General features: G+C 37.3%; 1 protein-coding gene across 13 annotated transcripts in view; it reads left to right on the top strand.

Annotated features, from left to right (window-relative positions):
- LOC105071603 (mitochondrial Rho GTPase 1) overlaps positions 1-21643 on the top strand; it is a 100401-nt gene that overhangs the window by 60678 nt on the left and 18080 nt on the right. For 4 of the 13 annotated variants that reach the window (XM_074343057.1, XM_074343054.1, XM_074343053.1 and 1 more), the window contains 6 exons: positions 897-1016; positions 1991-2193; positions 3254-3349; positions 4997-5119; positions 14453-14596; positions 16039-17135. In XM_074343057.1, coding sequence (XP_074199158.1) covers positions 897-1016; positions 1991-2193; positions 3254-3349; positions 4997-5119; positions 14453-14596; positions 16039-16156 — 804 coding nt within the window. In that variant the 3' untranslated portion in view covers positions 16157-17135. Of the gene's footprint in view, positions 1-896; positions 1017-1990; positions 2194-3253; positions 3350-4996; positions 5120-14452; positions 14597-16038; positions 17136-21643 lie in introns of those variants that run through there. The other 9 variants (XM_074343059.1, XM_045519079.2, XM_074343058.1 and 6 more) reach the window with 6 other exon arrangements.

The raw sequence follows: 21643 nt of genomic DNA, 5'->3' as shown, positions 1-21643 counted from the left end.
GAGTTTTAAGAATTGGGAGACACAGATTTGGGTAAACCCAAAGGAGTGTTTGAGAGAACAGAGTCAGTGGCTGATCAGTTTCTTATTAAACCTGTTTAGCTCCCATCTTTCTCCTCTAAGTGTAATTCTACATATTGGGTGTGCAGTGAATCTTGCTGATTATTCATTTCTCTGCTTTTATTTATACAACAACTCTTTGCAAATTGATTTCTTTCATGTCTCTGAATATTCATGCTGTAGTAGTGTTTTACTTGGAATATGTTGAGTCACCTCTGACTTCACACTTCCCCGTTCCTCTCCTCAACGAAGATTCACTCTTATGTAGCTCAGTACTGAAGTTTATTCGTGTTGGATCATTATCATATCATAGATGGGATATTTCTTTAGAGGTGTTATAATAAACTTTGAAAAAGAGTAGGCAGTGAAGTAGAACAAAATAACCTTAATGTACGGTCCTTTGCTTTGTGTTTTTGATTGGTAGGGAGAAAAGGTGGTGTGGTAGAAAGAAAAAAGACTTGGGAATCATATCTGAGTTCAAATTTTGGTTTGATGATTAGTTAGAGATTAGTTAGATGTGTTATCTTTGGCAGTTGACCTAGTCTCTAGCTTGTTTTCTTGTTTATAGTATGTAGAGAATTCATGTAAAGGGCCTGCCCAGCACACTTCAGTCGCTCACTAAATGCTACTTTCTGTAGAACCTTAGTCACCATTTTTCATTTACAAAAACCAGAAGCTACTTATGTATCTACACTTCTGACATCTAAAAAACAGTCTGAAATTATGCTTAACTAGTACTTTTTAATTAAGAAGTCAAATCAGGCAAGTGATAAAACATGATGACTTTAATTATGTATGAATATTATACTTATGTTTCTCATTATCTTTCTTTTTACAAGTTGCATGATATCTCAGAGTCGGAATTTCTAACTGAGGCTGAGATCCTTTGTGATGTTGTATGCCTGGTATATGATGTCAGTAACCCCAAATCCTTTGAATACTGTGCCAGGATTTTTAAGGTTTGTTGTTCTTTTCGTCTGAGTTTAACTTTATAAAGGGTTTAATGGAATTGTAATGTGTTTTCTAACCAGGGAAATACAAGAAAATTACTTATGGAACTTTTTGAAAAGTACCTGTGTGTCCTATACCTAAAGGATCTGGTTTCATTCTGAGGTGATAGAGTCCCAGACAATTTTAAAAACAGTTTTTTCTGCACATGACTCTGATGTGCAGTCCTGGTTAAGAACCTCTGCATTAATGGAGGGTCTTGGCTGTTAGGACTGCACACCAAGAATAATAATAGAGCAAGGGAATAAACCTAAACCAGAGGCTTGAAAAATTACCAGTTACTTTGAAAACATCAACACAATTCAATAAGAGTAAAAAACTATATGTACAAAGGAATTTATTCTAGCAGTGTTTTTAATAGCAAAAACCTGGAGATAATCCAAATGTCTAACAATAGGAGGACGGTTTACCAAATTAAGATAAAATAATCCCATGAAATTTTAAGTAGCCATTAAAAATAATGGTTTTGAATTCTGAAAACATGGAAAATTCAGTATTATATTTTTAAATGATTATATCCAGCATGACTGCAACTATAGAAACATACATATATACACATACAAAAAATGTATGTGCTTAAGGACTAGAGGTAATATCAAAAAATGAAAACATTGTGCTTTAAGATAGAGGAATGTAAGTGGGTTTCTTTTTATTTCAAAGTATTGTTTCTTTTTAATAATTTCTTTTTCAAATTGCAGTGAATCTGAAGAATTGTTACAGGTTTATATTGTTTCCAGCATTAGAAAAGTGGCCCTGGTCTTACTATGCTGCTGACCTGGACCACTGCCCGTCCTTGCCTCTTACTTCACTTTCTCTTTGAAACGATTGATGCTTTGCCTATCCAGAGAAAATTTTTAGTGCACGTTTAATTAAATTTAGTAATTTCTGAACTTACCATATTTTGATTTCATTTTTTATTCTATAGCAACACTTTATGGACAGCAGAATACCTTGCTTAATCGTAGCTGCAAAGTCAGACCTGCATGAAGTTAAACAAGAATACAGTATTTCACCTACTGATTTCTGCAGGAAACACAAAATGCCTCCACCACAAGCCTTCACTTGCAATACTACTGATGCACCCAGTAAAGATATCTTTGTTAAATTGACAACCATGGCCATGTACCCGTAAGTACTTGCTCTGCCATCGTTTTCACGTTGCATGGTTCATGATAACATTGCATGCCCTTATTAGCCATGAGGGTGGAATCTTTGTCACATAGAAGTTGTTCAGCAACAGAAAGAGACTTTGTAATGAGAAGGTACAAGTTTGAGTAAATGCAAGTTTGGTTTGGGTACCATAATAAAATTATGTAAATGGTGATTCTGACCATATTTGAATATGTTTGAGCAGGCTGTAACTATCTTAATAGGATAGTACAATAAAACTCAGCCCCTCACTCAGCATTAAAAAAAAACAATGTTAACTGCAGTAAAGTGGGGTTGATGTCATGTTGCTTTACGCTTATAAGGCATTTTCATATGAACAAAAAGTTCATTTTTGTATTTTTCTGTTGATTAATTGACCTTGAGTATGTGAAAGATTCTAAAATCTTTTATTTTTAATTTATGTTTAAATTATGGGTATGTTTGAGTTCAGGATATAATGTCTTTTTTAAGTGCCATAAAAAGTAGTTGTAATTGGAATTCCCTCTATCATAAACGTTTTACATGAATGTTATGAGCCACAAATTTTATGTACATTTATTGTATATCTATACATGCGTATGCACAAGCACGTAACTGTGGTCATCGTCATAGTTTACTAACTGTCTTAAAATTGCATGGTTCTTAATGGCATTCTCCTCAAGTACTGTGTTTGTACAAATTCTGTTTTGCAACAAGATAGTTTTTCAGGCAGTGCGTTTCTCAGGACTTTATCGTTTATTCTGTGTATTGTTATGCTATTCTCTAAATTATTTTTCTTATGAAAACTACAGTATAAAATAGAGTAATACTCAAAAATTGCTATAAACTGAGGTTTCTCAGAAGGGCATTAATTTGTACAGATTTTTCAAATCAGAGTTAACTTTATTGGTATTCCTTTAATACTTGTTTTAAAAAATGCAGCAAACCCTTGAAATTCTATTTGTGTTGGAAAAGAAGTCATATCTATTATTATAAGATAAGAAAAATCTTCTTTATGTTTTGAACTTTGCTTTAAAACTCTCGTGTATGTTATCTACAGAGAGGATCATTACAGAGACAGACTCTCCCGAGACACGGGCAACACTGATAGAATAGAGAATTTGAGAAAAATCTGGGTCTTTCTAAAAACTGCTTTGTAAGTTACTTTTTCTTTGTGGCTTCTATGGGATTTTAATGATATTTTCTTATAGATGACCAAATCTCCTTTCGTGCCATAATTAACACTTAGTAACTATCCAGAAACGCACTGCTTGGTCAGGCTCACTGCCTCCATGTATATCACAGTGTCTTTTTTTTGCTATGTAAATGCACTCTCTTAATCTTATACATAACTAACTGCAACTGTGTTTTTAGATCTGCATCTTTAAAACATTTTTACTGCAACGTGTGCGAGTGTGTGTGCGTGTGTGTGTATATGATAAATGTACATACACGGACACTTGTTTACATGGTTAATCCAAAACTACTTCTCTTACGAAGCATCTCCCTGTTGCTAAGCATACTTTGCATCCCTCCTCTTTGGTGGGTGGCTCCTGTGTGTGTTGAAGAGTCAGATTCAACTTATAAAATAAAAGATGGATTCCAGTATGACAGCTGGCAGGAACGTAGTAGCAGCGATATGTTCATCGTCACAAGTCAGATTTTAAAAAGGAATGTCTTGAGCCTAGAAGAGTCTTTTTAAAAATTAATTCTTGTTTTTCTTCATGTCGGGATTAGGCATTATTGGGATGCTGCTAATCTCCACAACCATGCCACTGTGTGCTGTGGTCTCATCAGATCTCACAAGCTGAGCCAAGTCAGATTGGGCCAGTCATTTGACTGAGAAGCCTCTAAAAAATGTTCAGGTGTTACAGGAAGTGATGGCATTGATTCATCAGGGGGCGCTCTTCTGAGTGGGTTCTGCGCCAGTACCTCTTCAGGGGTGGTGTGATGGCCTTGTATGTCTGAGTGGCTCTGACCACTGAGCAGTCATTGGAGACCCCCAGCTTTGGTCGTTAGAGCAGAGGTGAAATGGGTTGGCCCACGTGCCTGTTCTAACTAGTGCAACTCCACTCAACCAGAAAGGAGTCAGAAAGCCTCCCTAAATTTCATATCTAGCATCAATTGGATCCATTGTTGATTTTTACATCCTTACTCAGAGTTTCATTCTGTCATACTTATGCTGTGTTTTGGTAGCAGATGAAATTAACCCTATATTTTGGGTTCAAGTAGAATCTTACAAAGCACTTTGATTTCCTTTGGGAGCCATGGTGCTTGATGAATTAAAGACGATGTTGTTCATATCTCCCCAGGGTTGAATATACTCGTCTTTTGATTCTTGTGTGTATTTGTCTCTCTTCTCCTTCCTGGTTTCCAGGCATGTGTGTATGCTGAGGGAGGAGGAGGAGGGAATGGCTATTTAAATGCTAGCAAACTTTGACCTTTTGGTGGGTGCTGTGGCTTACTCAGTTTTTCTTTTATTAATTTAGATGAGGGTGCCATCTATTGCTGTGCATATTTATTCCACGAAAACTCTTGTAATAATAATTCCATCCCCCCTCCAAAAAAGCAAAAGTGTTAGCTAATTTTCCAGATTTTCTATAGGGAGGGAGGAGGGATCTGTTGCTGTTGAATATATTTTTGGTAAATGTGGAATTCTGCACAACTTTAGCATGCCCCACACTGTCCTTTTCCTTAGTGTTGCTTATGCCTAAATCTTTTTTTTTTTTAAGTTGGCACACTCTGACTTGTGCCATATTTGTAAGTAAGAACTCAACTCCTGTCCTTCTGTGTGTTTTCGCAGCCATGCCCGGTTACGCTGTATGTGCACCTGCAACAGGTGTACATTTTGCATCTGTCAGAACTTCCTCAACTCAGACTTGCTGCAATCTGTAAAGAACAAAATCTTCACTGCAGTTCTTAACAGGTTCTTAACTTTATTTACTGGGTACCAGGCGTTCTGTTCAAATACAAAAGAAAAAAGCGGATAACTATTTATTATACAGATACTCACTACAGAGACAACAAGCCGACTGATGCCCAACTAACTTCCACTAAAATCCTCACTGTAGTGACGTTTAGTTTTGGAGTCATTCTTAATGTTTAAAAATTAATAGATACATTTAGGGGACTGAAAGATTTTGCCTTTTGTTTTTCCATTAAGGAGGTTAAAGTATTTTTTATATTAGAGGATAATATGTGTAGGGAGATTAAAATCTTTGGCTGAGAGTTGTAGAAATAGATGAGGACTTCGGTAAGGAAAAGACACATTGATCCCAAATGTTACACTGTGCTCAGCTTTTATTCAAATAGTACAGCTTACCAAAACCATACTAATGTGAACAGTATCTTGGGTTTGAAAAACTTCTCTATTTTTGTAATCACTTACAGTTATAATTTACTTTTAAGTATCTGGAATGTTTATTTGAAATAATATGATTTCTGGAAATGAAGATAATAATCAGTATTAAGGATTCAAAGGAATATGGAAAAGAAAAGCAAATCTATAGGGCTAGTTTTTGAAGTCTTTATAATTGAGTCCAAAACATAAAGTATGCCTAGAAAATAACACAGTTTTAAAAAGTAAGAGAAACAAAAACAACCAAAAGATAGGTTATATACATTCCCTCAAAGCAATGAACTTGGAAGGTTATGTTCTTATTCCAGTCATGCTACCTTTGTTCAAATTGATTTTACATTCTGGGGCATTGAAGAACCTATGTAATATTAATTTGTATCTGATGTCAAATTTTTATGTGTCTAAGAATGAATCAGATTTTTGAAGTCATTCAAATGTCATTGAGAACAGAGCTTGATTAAGACAGATGATCAAGCTAAATAGATTTTGGTTAGAAATGGATCCATTATTTGGACTCTCACTGGAGGCTAGGCTTTGGCTGTACCAAATGGGTAGGGTAGTTTGTGTCCACCAGCACGATAGGAGACGTAGCTGTGAAACAGAGAGATCATGTTTTATGTGAGTCAGAAACTAACTTCGAAGACATTCTGAAAGAGTCGCAGTGATGCTTTGAGCGCTGGCAGCTCTGGAATAAGAAAGCAGCCATCTCAGGTGATTGCTTTGAAGGGATCCCCCCACTCATTTGGTGGTAAAGTTCTGCCTCTGTCCTTTGAATGGCGTCTTACAAAGAGTAACACAGACAGATTCTCTCACGACAACCATGAGAAAACGCAAGGCTAGTTCAAACCAAACAACATTCAGGAGCTCCGGTGTCAGAAATGGTAGAGTTGGAAGAGGTTCTAGAATTCCTCTGGCCTAACCTTCTATGAGAATGCCTTCCTGCAAGCCTTCCTGAGAGCGAGTACTGTGTATCTGCTGATGGCTTTCCTCGTTGGAGAGGGTTTTTGCTTTTGCTTTCTTTTTTTTTTTTTTAAACTAAAATGATTTCCCTGTAACTTTCTCTCCTTTAGTTTTAATTCTACCCTTTAGAACAACATACGACTCTTCTACTCCCTCCTCAGCCTAGCAATCCTTCAGACATTTGAAGACGGCCATCATGTCTCCCCTAATTTTCTCTTCTCCAGGTAGAACATCCCCATTTCTTTCAGCCTTTTCTTGAATTAGATAGCTTAGTGACCTCATCATTCCTGGTTGTCCTCATCTGAAAGCCCCTTAGTGTTTGGAGTACCTTTTAGAAAGTGCCACTGAGAATGGAGGACAGTGCTCCAGGCGTGATCTGACCAGTCCGGAGCAGTGGGCAGTCATGTTCCAGAGTTAGGACAGCACCTGTCTACTAACGTGATGTTAACTTTTTAGCAGCCGCATCCTGCTGTTGATGCAAAGTAATCTCAGGGTAAATTGAAATCGAATTTTTTTCATATGAGCTGCTATTAGGGCAGTGTCCCTTCCTCTCTAATTGTGTATTTGATATTTTTAGTTGGCTCTTTGAATCTAAATGCTGATACATATATATCTCTGTTAAACCTCATGTTCTTCTTTTCTATCCATTTGTTCTAGCTCAGTCATTTCAAACATTATTTCTGTCACCTGTCCCATTGTATATCTTTCTCAGCACTGTGTCATTTGCAAACTTGGTAGATATGTCTTCTTTATCTTTCAAGTAATTGATAAAAAATAATGACGAATATCCAGAGACTGGAGAGAGAGCAAGCTCAAGCATGCAAGCCAGCCCCTTAGTGTTCCCCTGGAGAACTCTTTTCCCAATGACACAGTTTAGAATTCTTGGGGAAAGATTATTTTGTCAATTAAAAATATTTTATTATCCGGCCCACATTTTATCTGATTATCTTACAAGAGATTTCGTAGGGGGCTCTTTTGAAACCAATATGTAATTTCTATCACATTCCTTTGATCTACCAATGTAGTAATTTTATCCAAATAGAAAGTGACATCTATTTGGTGTCTTATTCTTGGTGAACTCACCTTGGCTCTTACTAATTGCTGATCACAAACCATCTATTTTATTCTGGAAGCTCTTGATTGTCCATAATTGCAGACTGATTCATTGTCTGCATCTTGAGTGACAGTTTTAGTTGTAGGTTGGTTTAGTCAGCTCCCCAATGAAATAGGTTGGGTGTGCATTAATGGATGAGATTGCTCATAGGAAAGTACTCTGTACGTTGATCCTCAAAGAGAAATCGGTGCATTTTGGCATATCTATTTATAAACTAGAAGTAATTTGATGGTAATGTCAGCATACATCACTGACATCTGATAATCGAGAATGGAAAGAATGAAAAAGATGAGGAGGGAAACCAGCATACTCCTTCCTGTTCCCTGGTAGTATTTCAGTAATTTTTTTTATTGTAGTACAGTGGAAATTTAGGAGTTCTGTACTAAAGTTTCTTCTAGTTTGTGAAAGGATTGTAGATGAGATAGATGAGGGTGGAGGCCAGAAACTTAAGTGCCTACAGGGTCTGGATGGATAATGTAAGTGAAAGAAGGTGGCCAAGGATAGGAAATAAAAAAGGTGGGAACTACGACACGTCCTGTCCAAAAGAGGCAGCCACCACTTGGCTCTGGCCATTGGCTGTTGTCCAGGCCTGGTGTTGCCAGGACTTGTGATTCTCTGAGACACTACAAGTCAGGATATTTATATGCAATTTACTGATCTTTAAATAATGATAATTAAATTTTTAAAGTTGGAAGTACTAATCAAAACAAAGAAAGCATGTTTACAGGCCACAAGTTTGTACCTTCAGTCTTAAGATATAGCTTAGAGTTGTGAAAATGCAGGCAAAAAAAAAAAGTATACCTAAGCAATGAAAATGTCTCCTCTAAACACCCCCACATACAATTTTACCTTTTTGTCTTCAAAAACTTGAGAAAGTTGTGGGGTGATGGGGTGAGAATGGAACCACTTACCCTATTATTTCTTGGATTCTGGCAACCTTTGGTGGTTGGTCACCATTGGTTTGCTGTGCTAGGTATGCCTTAATGTTATGTAAACTGAAAAAGGGTTCATTGATTGAGTAAAAGTCATTTAAGAATTTTTCAGTGTAAATCAATGGAGAGGATTCTTACTCAACAATAAGTCTTAAGTCTTTGGTTTTAGAAATCTGCCATGCCTAGTGTTTGATTTAGAAGTATAAATGAGCAGTTTCATTAAATGTCTGCAAAGAAATTAATAGGCAGATATTGGTACCTCCATGTTGGTCTCAAATTAGCACATTGTCTTAGTGTGCTTATAAAAGATTTTGGTCACCTAAATAGAAATTACTTCCAGAGATAATACATAATTTGGGGCCACATTCCCCTCTTTATGTCATCTTCCCACCACTTTGATTCATGCACTCAAGTACTTAAGTACCTACTTTAGATAGGATCCTGCTTTGAGCTGGGGCAAAATATCAAGATGAAAAAGATACAGACTGTATTTAAATACCTTGCTAAATATTATGTTAAAAATTTTTTTTAAACTTTGGTTATATTTCCGTGACATTATGCTAACAAAGGAAGTGCTATATAACCTGATCATGAGAGGATTTATGCCTAATCAATTAATTATACTTAAACATTTTCAACAGTTCCAACATTTCTGAAATTGTACATTTTTCCCCTAGCTATCTGTTTTTGACCCGAAGAGGCTGACTTTGTTTTTAGCTTATTTACTGATACTACATATTTTAAGCAGAAAGTAGTAATACATTTTTTTCTTTCCAGTTTAATTGATTGTATATTGATTTCAACATGTGAGAGAAGTGTTCACCTACATATCTGACATGTAACTTTTTCTTTGGTAATTATGGTCCTAGCCTTTAGATCTGGATAGGTTTATGTTTTTCTTTAGAATAATGTATAAATAGCTGGAATTATTTGAATTTAAATACATTTGGAGGATGATTAATATGTGGCCAGATGATTTAACCTTTGGCAATGCTTTCATTTGAAAAAGTGTAATTCATGTAATTGGAGAAAAATACCTTTTGATTATATTTTAATTTTCAAATACCTTTTAAATCTGAACGGTGTTAAAATGATTTTGTAGGCGTGGGCTTGATTGTTGGTTTGAACTACCCAGAAATTTTAGTTTATTAAGTATTTATTATTCTGACTTCAGAACACTCCGACTTTGCGTGAGGATGTTACTGTACTATGTGCTATGTACTGTGCTATGGCTTTAATTTGTCCCTTCCTTTAGATGTTCATTTTCATTTGTTTGTGCCACTTAGTCATTTTTTTTAAACTCCTCTTGATCCCTTTCCCAGCTGGGTTTCAGTGTATAACCCTTCCACTTCTAACCTAGCATTTCATCAGCACTGTTTATTTTACAGTGTATTATTTTGATGTGGTTTCCTTTGGCGCATATTTTGGTTTTAGGATTTCTTTCACCACGTTTTTGCATTTGCACTAGCCGTATAAATTATTTGTTCGTATTACTCCTTAAGTTTGGCAATAGCATCTTTACTTTAGCAACAAAGTGCGTAGTTGACACTGAGTATTTACAGAGATCCAAAGTTATGATGGACGGTCATCATACCCATTGTATTTTTTATCCTTTTTTTAATGTATTTTTTAAAATTAGATGATGTGACACTTATTTTAATCCATTGATTAATGATGTCATTTGCTCATATTGCTTTAATAATCACCTAAGTTCCTCTACATAGTTTAAAATCACATTATTTAACATAGGAGCTCTTTTTTTTTTTGAAGAAGGGATTTTATTGTTGTTACACCAAAATGAACTGTCTTTTCACAGGATTGCCTTATAAAGAGGATAGGTTCCTAGAAATCTTAACGTTATAGAGATTCTCTTGGGAATGTTGAGTGCTTAGGATATTAAGTTACAGTAAAATACTGTATTTTAAGGAAGTGCATCCCGTGTTTTACTTTCATATGAAATGTCTGTGTTCATGTGGAAGATCCTTACAAGGCTTTTCTTTGAATTTGGATACATAATACATAGTTGTACATTTAAAATTACAGTAGAGCTTGTGTTACAGATTCTCATTATGTAAGCTGCTGCTGCTTATAATTTAACACTTTTTTGCTATTTGGTTAGTATATTAAAGGACACAACAGGGTGGAGTTTACCTATTCTGACCTTTAAGTATCAGTAGTTAACGTATAGATATTGTGTGTTTCCCATGTATCTGCAGTCATCTATAGATTTTTATTATTCTGATGCTTAGTGAATCATTTTCTTGACATTGATGCACACCTGTGTCCTTTTCCTAAGTATGTTACTATTCAGACATGCTCAGTTAACAGCTTTCTTATGATTTGTGTTGCAATTCATCTTTGTTGGATAATGTGTTGATTTCTTGACCTATTTTGAGGGACTGTATTATTAAAATATTTCATGCCTACTAGTTCAATGAAGAGAATTGTCATTGTTAAAATTATTATTAGCAGTAATGGCATTATTATTAGAAATAAATATTTTAAAAAGCTTCACCAGGTAGAAACTTTGAAAGAAATAAAATTAGGGAGATCCAGGAGACTTAAAACAAAAACTTGAAAACAGAAAACTTAACTATAGCTTTGATGACCGCAGTACAATTTTCAACTTGAGATATGTAATTGCAACTAGGGAAAAGCTATGTATGATATCTATAAGCCCTAGTAACTTTGTTATATGCATATACTGTTTCAAAGTATTATGTTACCTGGGAGGACTGATAAAGGTGACTGGGTAGAACTGCTCCTCCTGCAGTCTCTAACTTCCCTGCTTTTGAGTATGTTCTGAGCTTTGTTTCCTCTGCGTAACAGCCTGCAGTCTGAGGCAAGGCTAATAGATGTCTGGAGCTCTCTGAATGCCCCCTCTTCCTCAGATTCTGACTTTTACAGGCGCTTAGGGCTCTGCAGTGCAGGCAGACCTCATTGTATTGTGCTTCACTTCATTGCGCTTTGAGGATATGATGGTTTTTACACATTGAAGGTTTGTGGCAACTCTGCATTTTCAGATGAAGCTTATTAGCATTTTAAAGCAATATTTGTAGTATTTTTTTAATTAAGGTGTGTATGTTGGGTTTTTTTAAACATAATGCTATTGTACACATATAGACTACAGTATAGTATGAACATAACTTTTCTGTGCACTGGGGAACCAGAATATTCACGTGACTCACTTTATTGCAGTATTCACTTTATTATGAAACTGACCCCATGGTATCTTTGAGGTATGCCTGTGTCGTTTCTATATCCCATGTATAAAGTGTTGTAACACATTATATAGAACAGTATTAAAATAGCTATTTGGGACTAGCTAGAATGGGTTTCATTACATTGAACCCTTTAGACCAATTATTTTGTTTCTAGATGTTGCAATTGACAACATTCCCTTTATTTGTTACTGGTTAAATACACTGAACCAGTAAAGATTTTAGTTCATGTTCTTATATTTGCTGTAAATTGCAGAGTTCATCAAAGCATCTTGTATACCTTCTTTAAGGCATTCTCTGCAAAGTACGTAGGAATTTTGGCCACTCTGTTATATACCTTACGTGACCTTCGCACAAAGTTTTAATTTTCCTCTTTATTGCCTGAATTTTGAAGCGTTTCCTTCTCTCTGCCTTAATAAGTAGCAACCTCAGTAACACCCAGGCCCTGGCATGTTGATTGACTCCCACACCTTGTCAAGAAGCACTTGTCATTCGATCACTGTCTGGGCCCTCGGCACTTCTAAGACAGAAAGCCAGCATCCAGTACACAGGAATTTCTACCTAAGAACTCAAAAGCTCTGACAAGCTTCTCGTGATTAATTAAGGTTATATTTCAGCATCTAGTCGTTCTTTCTTATGTTCTAAAAAGAGATACTGCTGAACCTACATTATCTTATTCCACATAGAGTGGGGAAATGTGATTCTGATACATCAGCAGATTAGGAAAAAAGAACCTTTATACACACACATCCACATAAACACACATACACACATTTTTGACCTTATAATACTCATTTTGGGGAAGTCTATCTTAAGGAAACTTATTTTATTTTATTTTTTGCTCAGCACGCGCTCTACCACTGACCTATACCCACCCTCCTCCATGAAACTATTTTAAATATAGAGAAAAATCTTATGTAGAAAGGTATTCATCACTTCAGTTTCAGTCAGCAGTAAATGAAGATAGCCACCAATAGGAGGATGGAATATAATGCAGCTATTTAAAGTGGCATTTCTATAATGTATAGATACGTCCTTAGTTTTTAAAAGGATATAAAATTATATTAAGTTACACACATTGTGTTTGCAGCTATGTCAGACATACATAAATACCCCAAATTTTAATTAGTTGCCTTTAAATGACTTTAATTAGGTGACTCTAGGTGATTTTTTTTCCTTCCTACTTTTATTTTCCATGTGTAATGTGTTTATATTTTTTAATAGTAAAAAAAAAAAACTTAAGGAGAAGAATAATATGCAATAAGATATTAAAATTTACTCTAAGATAGTTTATGTGAGTCATTTGAAAAGAATTATACTTTTGAATTGTGGGAGAGTTACTTTTGCTCAAGTTTAGACATGAACTAGGAAGCAGCTTTATGAAACTGTTACTCTGCTTCTGCTTGAGACCTGAGATGACAACTGTGACTCAGTTCTTAATATGTAGGAGGTACAACTAAGACCACACTATGCTTCATTCAGGCATTGTCAGTTGAGCAATGACAAATGTGCCGTTCATTAGAAACGCATTCTCTTTTGTAAGGAGAGCCTGGTTAGTGTAGCTCTTAAATGCATATGGTGAAGGTATAAAATAATTCTCTAAGTAGCTTCCTGTCTAAAAGTAGTTTTCCATATCTAAAAATATCTTAGCTACTGTGACATGGATGGAGTCATTGAAATATAATTTATGAGTTAATAGTTGCCTCGAGTTTTTAAACTAGCTGTATCTCAAACACATACCTATATTGTTTCTCATCAATAAATATGAACTACTGTTTTGTCTATTGAAGGCTATTCTATAACTTGGGGAAATAATACTTACTGTCTTTAAATGCAGAAGAAAGCTAAGCAGTAAAGTCAGGCAGAATACATTATTTCATGACTGGTAATACTGTCTCAAAATACAGCAAGGGGAGCTGTGTGGAACAGATTCCATACCTGAAGAGTATTTATGAGAAATCATCTCAACTGATGTTATTGCCATTATAGCTAACATTAATCCTAACCCCTTTCTTCCTTAAATTAAGAAATAAGTGTAAAAAAAAAAATTCTCCGTCAGTGAAGATGCATGAAAACCACAGAGACCCCAAAGCTGATGCAAAACTCTAATGCACTTTTAGCCTGTGCACTTCATAGCACTAAGTTCTTACGTCTCTGCTGACTTGGAGTTGTAAACTTTGACACTCTCAGCCTAGGTCCATGACAGTCTCTGAGTTTGGGATGTTGAACTTATTTGTTTTTTACAGATGTGTGTTTGCAGTTTTTAGTAGTCTGAAATTAGAAGCATCTCCACACTTCATGACTAATAGTTGTTAGCCTCGTTTTGAGTGAGGACTTCTGGTCACCACATATTGTCAGGTACTGGGATTCTCTTAGTGTTTCAGATATACCGAGACCAGCCTCTGGGGGGCATATGGAGAATGTGTATAACGGCCTTAGGTTTTTTGCCTGGTATGTGAGTGTTTTTAAAAGAGTATATATTTATAGGTAGATTTTTTAAGTTTGGTACTTTTCTATAGAATACATTTATTTTAAATGTGTAGAAAGCATGAGATGCCTCAAAGAGGGTGGCAGCTCTATTTATGTGTGGGATGTTTAATTGAGAGATCCTATTTTCAGTCCCCTTCTTTTGTGAGCTGTGCTGTGAACTACAAACTGTGCATGTGTACAAAAGGTTAAGAGCCCGGGTAGCTGAGTGGGGTGCCGTGCTGTTAGCAGACGACGAAGGCAGTGTTACTCACCAGGTGCACGCCGTCAGCTCTGTAGAAGATTCCATCTTCATGGAGTCATCTCATGGTCCACTTTTTCTTGAAGCCAGGTAACAGCTCCCACAACCAGTGGGTTGGCCTTGTTGGAGTTTTTCCAAGTGGAAAAACTAAAAACCTAAGCTCTTTTCTTCCCTAACTTTTTTTTTTTTTAAATGAAACATTGCCTGTTGGAAGAACTAACTTGCAAGGTGGAATGAACCCGTGTTATTACTTTGCTCTGTAAAATAATAATTACATAAGGAGTGATTTTTTTGTTTGTATTTTTGGCTAGAAACTGTGAAGGATAAGAAGTTGAAGTGCTGTGTGTCGTTTAACTGTGGTGATAAGCATGGAGCACTCTGCTTGTGTTATAGACCTAATTCTTAGGGAGGTACTGAGTGCACCTTTTGTGATAACTAATCTGATTGTTCACTCTGACCTTTACGGAGACAAAGTAGTTTTGTACAGTTTATATTCTTGGCTCTTAACTCTTTTGCATATGTCAGTGTCTTGGCCTTTTAATGATGCCTGACTCTTGCTTCAAATCTGTTTAACATAGTTATAAAATAAGCTAGACAGTCTCTCTAAGCTCTTAACTCTGTAAGTTTTCTACATCACCTCAGTTGCGTTCACTTAACTAAAGTGTCAGTGACACTTGCTCTAAAGCTTTTTCCTCTTCATGGTAAGCTGTCATACTTGAGGCCCTTGAGGGTGCTTAGCAGCGTTATTAACTGAGCATGCTCACAAACTCAGTTTGTGATACAGGCTGTCCCTGTTCTTGTCATGCATAGTATGGCTTCTTTTATGTCATGACCTTTCAGTCCATCATGTTACATTATGTCCTTTAGTTGGTACCATCATCACTGCCTGTCTGACTAATACCAGGGTTTGGTTTGGTTTGTTTGGTTTTTTTTTTTCTTGTTCTTTCTTCAATCAGCAGTAACCAAATTACATGTGAACTGGTAAATCTTTCCCCCTCCCCCTCTGGAATTTCTTTTGGTAAACTTTTATGGGGCTCAATGTTTCCAAAGTCGATTTTAAGCATTGCTCTTAGAAAAGTATTGTCACTTGTCACTTAACTGCTTACAAGATAGCTTTTGGTTGGTTCCTGGGGGGCAGGAGATTGCACATCAAGTTCCATGAGATTGACTCTCAAAATTGTGAAGTCTCAGTCTTACCTCTCATTTTGAAGGACCATGGTGGTATTAAAAATTGGCAGTTTGATTTGTCTAAGTTCCCCATTTCCCATGTGAAGAAAATGTCTAACATTTTAGATGTCGCTTCCTCTCAAATAATAACTAATTGTAAAGACGTTTGTCTTTATTAATGTGTAAGATAATGGTTATCTAAGCAATGTACATGTGGCTTTATTGATACATGTTTTTGAGGAACAGTACTGTATGCAATTAGCCTGACAAGTGTGCTAATACTTCCCTAAAAGTAGACTGTTAATATAACTTTTTTTTTCCATACTAATCTTGTTTTAAACATTAATTATATTTTTTGACTACAGGCACGTGACACAAGCTGACCTCAAGAGCTCCACGTTTTGGCTTCGAGCAAGTTTTGGTGCTACCGTTTTTGCAGTTTTGGGCTTTGCTATGTACAAAGCATTATTGAAACAGCGATGATTTGAGAAAAAAAAAATGCTGGCCCTACCAAAAACAAATACTTTTATGTACATTCTGAATGCTTTAAATTCCGCTAGAAATACTGAGATATTTATACATGCAGAGTTACTTTATTAATATTTGTAATTCATGCATTAGAGTATTTTAATGCTAGTTATAACTGCAGTATTGGCTGGCATATGGAAAGAAACAGCTTAACAGCCAAACTAAGGTGGCTGAATTTCAGAGGCCAAAAGGGAATCTTTTGTAAATAATGTACATATTCAGGCAAGATATGGTCTCCCAAACTGAGTTCTAGGAATGACGTTTCTAGACGTTTCCACGTGGTGTTTGCGCTCAAGTTGGCTCACTCTCCTAGGTTTAAGTCAGCTCAGAGATTGTATTTACTCATTGATCACTTATTTATTTCACATTTACTCAGAATGATCTTTGAGTACTTTCAGTACACGAGGCACAATTTGCCATTTTCTCTCCAGTTTTAAAAAACACAACTTTCTTTCAGTGCTGTCCCTCGCGGTAGTCCGGCCTCGAAGCCATCGTGTGGTCTAGAAAATTGTTCAGCTGAGTTGTGAGGCTCTCCTCGAGGGAAGGAGTAAGCTGAAGGCAGTTAGCAGAGGTGTCACCTGTGCGATTCTGTGGCTTCCTTTGTCAGGACGTTGAATTTTATAGCCCTTTCAATCAAATGAGAAAAAAGATTTGTATATTATCAGTGTTTTTAGTTTAAATAAACAGTCGCCATTATTACTATTGAATTTTCTCCCAAAGTGTAAATCATCCTATAATGGCCCTGTCTGTTAATAGCGTATTACAGTAGCTGCATGTGCCATGAAGCGTGCTCCCTCTGGCTAGGATAACCTAGAAGCAGCCCTTTTTTAAATGGTAAAATAAATCTAATGAATATAAACTCTCATGATAAACCTATTTTTTTCCATCATTGACCTTTTCAAGTATTTAAATAAATAACTGCTGTGTATTGTGATCTTGAGTTTTTTTGTCTTACGAAAGTAAATGTTTCTGTACAGATGTGTATGAAATCCTCTGGTTTCTGTCTTTCTTATATTGCAAATTATTTTTTTATACAGAAAGATAAGACTTACTAGGAAAAGACCAGTGTGATTTGTACATATAAGGGGAAATCTGTTTTAAAGGTGTGCGGAAATCTATTCTTAGAAAAGGCCAGTTGTTTTTTCCTACACATACATGACCAGTGTGGTTTTTGCTGTGATTTACATGTTTACTTTCTCCTGTAACATGGGTTTTTTCCCCTTTGCTGTTCTGAGGGATGTTTTCCCCTAAGACCACATTCCTTGAGCAGCTAGGAAGAGCATAATTTACTAACTATAAGCTTGTCAAATAGTATGTGCCCTGTTTACTTGTGTACTTCCCTGCCTCCCTCCCTCCCATTTTCATTCAGAATTTGAGAAGGAAAACTAAGCAAAAATGGGGTGACTCCTCATTTTCATTATTTTTTGAGAGTTACCTCATTTACCAGATAAATTTCAGGTACCCAGCATCCAATGACGGTTAATTCTCTCCTTCCAAGTTCTTCCCTGTTCAGACTGAAATACTGTTTTAAGTGAGTATGCCTTGTAGATTGTTGTGGTTGTGAGAACCAGAGCAAAGAGGGTAGTTTCTCCAAGAGGAGGAAAGCAGCGTGTTCACACATTTAGATTTTTTTCTCTTCATCTTTTCATCGGACGCTTACGAGTCTGATTCACAGGAAGACAGACCGGCAGCGGCCCTGTTTGCCGCCTGCTCTTGACACGCCCCCTCCCTGGAGGCAGCCTGCAGAGGGAATGCCCGCCGGATTCTCCTCTTTCACCCCCAGGCTCCTGTGGATCTTTTTCTTTATTTCCAATCCACTTGAGGGACTGGTTAACGTGGGGAAGCGTGTGGATCAGTACAGTGATGGGCTTCTTCTCATTTCTACCAGTTACTCAGAAGATGCAAGCTGTAAGGGCACTAAGGAAAAATGGGAACGGGAGGACTGAAGGGAAACCTTTCACTTTGCACCAATTGCATTATCTTTTAAATGGATAATTCTGAGACTGCTTGCTACAGTGTTTTAATGAATTTTGAGGTGGTCCTGTGAAGAAACATCACTTTGAAGGTTTGTAGTCCCTTGGCAGAAGGTAGTAACTTAACCTTAATTAGCACGTCAAGGGTCTGTTACTTCTTACCATTCATACGTCTTTCTCTTTCACAATTTGACCAAAGAATGATCCACGTCGCACATCATCAGAGCTTACGAGTGTGACAGAGCAGTGGGTTCTGATGGTAGGAGTCTGGGGAGCACAGAGCCATCCTGACATGGCCCATGAAAGAAGAGCTAGGCGGGTGGTGGGGATCTGTTCGCCCAGATCTCTACATCACCTGTCAGGGAAAGGCACCAAAGAGGACGCACCGTGCTGAGCCAGTCCTGAATGAAAGCAGAACTTTCCTGACCTGAGGGAAGGCAGCTGGATGATGACTAGCAGGGGGGAAACGGAGGTAAGTGCTCAAACTGCTTAGAGCATAAACCTTTCCTACCCAGGCCCTCACAATGTGACTTGTGTTAGCTCTGATGCTCCTTTTGGCTGAATTGTAAATGTCAGTGTGAAAGTGTCTCTAAAATATGTAAGCAAATCTTAAAAATGGGTATGTGACCTAATTTTCATTAGTACGCTTATTTGGCATCATCCTCAAATTTTTAATAGTCCGTGTGTTTTCAGGAAGCTGATTCGAGACTAGATGCTTTTTGAGAAATACCACATGTCAAGATGCTAAGTTCAAATTTAACGTTTATAGCATGAGAATGCTCCAGGCAGGTAGCCTGACCGTTCCAAAATCCTTGATCCCCAGGTTCACAGTCCCAGTAGCCCACTTAACTAACACCTCCAAGCTTGCCAACGAATTCTTGTCTTTTTAACTCTATTTATCAAGTCTCTATCAGTGAGAGCGAATGTCTGTTACCTGTTTGGCTCTCAGCTCTGTGGAGGTCTCTGACCTGTGAGTATCACAGTTACATGTCTCAGATCTCTCTTAGCGCATCCCAAATTCAGAACCTATGTCCCCTTGCCTCCCGTGGCACACTCACACTTGTCACACCATTTGTCCCAGTTATTTTGGATTCAGAAAGCACCAAGCACCTTACTAGAAGGCGAGATTTTGACATCATTAGGAAACAGTTCCTACCTCTGTAGTGCCCTTCTGGTTCCTAGCAATTTTTTACAATGATGGTGTTTTGCTCTGCGAATTTTCTCTTCTCCTTTAGCGTAGTCAGTTGCAGAAGTCAGACAGTGAAATCGACAGATTGTCATTCCTTCTGGTTTTGAAAGCTGTGTGTCTGATGCACGCACACAAGGAGGCGTTGCCAGTATTATCTTCACGCATTGAAAAATCCAAATTCCGTAAGAACACCTCCTCTTCCAGCATTTTCCTATTCATAGTTTATATATATATCTTTTATGATCAGATAACCCTTGGAAGTGTCTGTTACTGAATCATATGGGTCTATGTGCTTTGATGTAACTTAGAGGGTCACAAACTTTTTTTGTAAAAGGTCAGATAGTACATAGTTGAGACTTTTTCAGCTGCTCAACTGTGTCATTGTAGGAAAGCAGCCATAGACGTTATGTAAACAGGTGAGCATGACTGCATTCCAATAAAACTTTATTTATAGGCACTGAGATGTGAATTTTGTATAATTTTTACTTGTCAGAAAATACTCTTATTTTGATTATTTTAGCCACTTAAAAATGTAGAAACTATTCTTATTTCACAGGCTGTAGAAAAACAGGCTGTGAGCCAGATTTGACCAACTCCTGGTGTAACTGATGAAAGCATTTAGTAATAAATGCATAGCAGTGGGGGTGGGTATGGCTCAGTGGTAGAGCACGTGCTTAGCATACAGGAGGTCCTGGATTCAATCCCTAGTACCTCCATTAGGAGAGAAAAATACACATATGGTGGTGCCTAGACCTGCCTTTCGGCAGAGCCTATGAGTAGGGGAATTCCAAGAGCAGGTACCTGTGAGCATTGCAGGCACCCCAGAACAGTAATAAACGCATAGCAGATTTTTTTTAATTACCTGTAGTTTTGGAATTTGAAAAAGCGTCCTACTAGGAAGAACTTAAAACTACTGTAGTCATGTTTTATTGTAGGGAGGGAAACTAAGATTGGAGCTGCAAGAAGTGTTTATCTCACTTTTACTGGTGGTATTGTTCACCAGAACTTGGTGCTCTAGCTGAGTCGGAGGGCAGTGTGGCATCAGAAGGTAAAGGGAGCGTGGAACCCGCTTCTTCGGAGCATTCAGCCGTGCTTTTGGTACTTTGTCCATGTGTGTTTCCCATTTGTGTGGTTGTGTAATTGACATGCCCAGAAGGTAAAACAACCCCACAAGAGAGTTTAGTTTAAAGTCTAGTTTTCTGGGGACTGTCCCCTTGTGCGCATGACAATGAGATAATGCTTCTTATTTCTTTAGATTTTAAAGTCAAAATTTCAGAGCTTAAATAGACCACAAAGACCATCTGTCCAACTTCATGCTTTTATAGTGTAAACTGAGGACAAAGCCACACTGTTAGTCTGTGCCTGAGCTAGGCCCGGGAACCCAGATGTCCTGGCCCCAGTTCAGCACTCCTTCCACCATAGGAGCCAGCCTCCACAACTTGCCTGGGTTTTATACTGTTAGTAAATATGCTGGATGTTCTGAGTAAAAAAAAAAAAAAGCCAGGCCTGGGGGAAAAAAAGAGAGAGAGAAGAAAGAAAAAAAAAACAGTGAAGAGTTTTGACATTTCTATTACTAAGAAGGGTTAAAGTTGGCAAAGCAAATTTTCTGGACGCCTTTCAGTTCCTCTGAGGCATTTTGCCTTCCCTTCTGGGAGCTGTCACCGGGTAATTGATGGTGTCTATTTAGAGGAGTGCAGGCTTGGCGGTTAGGTTTATTTCAGGTAGAGATAATTGAGGGAGGTACGGATGTTAACTATTCTTTTAAAGGCACTTTTTATGATTTTTATTTAATTGTTCTAAAATTGTTTATTTTGAAAAAAAAATACTGTTTCACTTCTTATTTGTAAATGGAAAATTACCTTGGAACAGGGGTTTTAGAAGAGGGAAAAGCTGCTAGTTTCTGATTAACTCAACTGTTTTTTGTCACTGCTTCTCCCGTCTGCCTCTGGGATTTCTATAATTGCAGCCTCTTTTATCCCAGCAGGTTCTGTAGCCTGTCTGGAGCATAAGGGGCTGACTGTGTCTACATATACTTAACTTACTCTTTTGTTCCTGATTCTCTCGGATCTCTTACTTTCCCCCCAGATTCTCAGACTGTGGTCACAACGCCTGGGAACTTGTAAGGAATACAGTTTTCAGGCCCCACTCCAGACCTACTGAATCAGAAACTTGGAGACTGGGGCCCAGCAAAATGTGTGCTAACAACCCCCCACCCTGTGATTCCTGCAAAAGTTGGAGATCCGCCTCATTGGATGCTGAGTTAGAGGAAGTTCCGTACAA

Source organism: Camelus bactrianus, chromosome 16, assembly GCF_048773025.1.
Source record: "Camelus bactrianus isolate YW-2024 breed Bactrian camel chromosome 16, ASM4877302v1, whole genome shotgun sequence".
Classification (NCBI taxonomy): domain Eukaryota; kingdom Metazoa; phylum Chordata; class Mammalia; order Artiodactyla; family Camelidae; genus Camelus; species Camelus bactrianus.
This window is presented reverse-complemented; position numbering and strand designations above follow the sequence as displayed.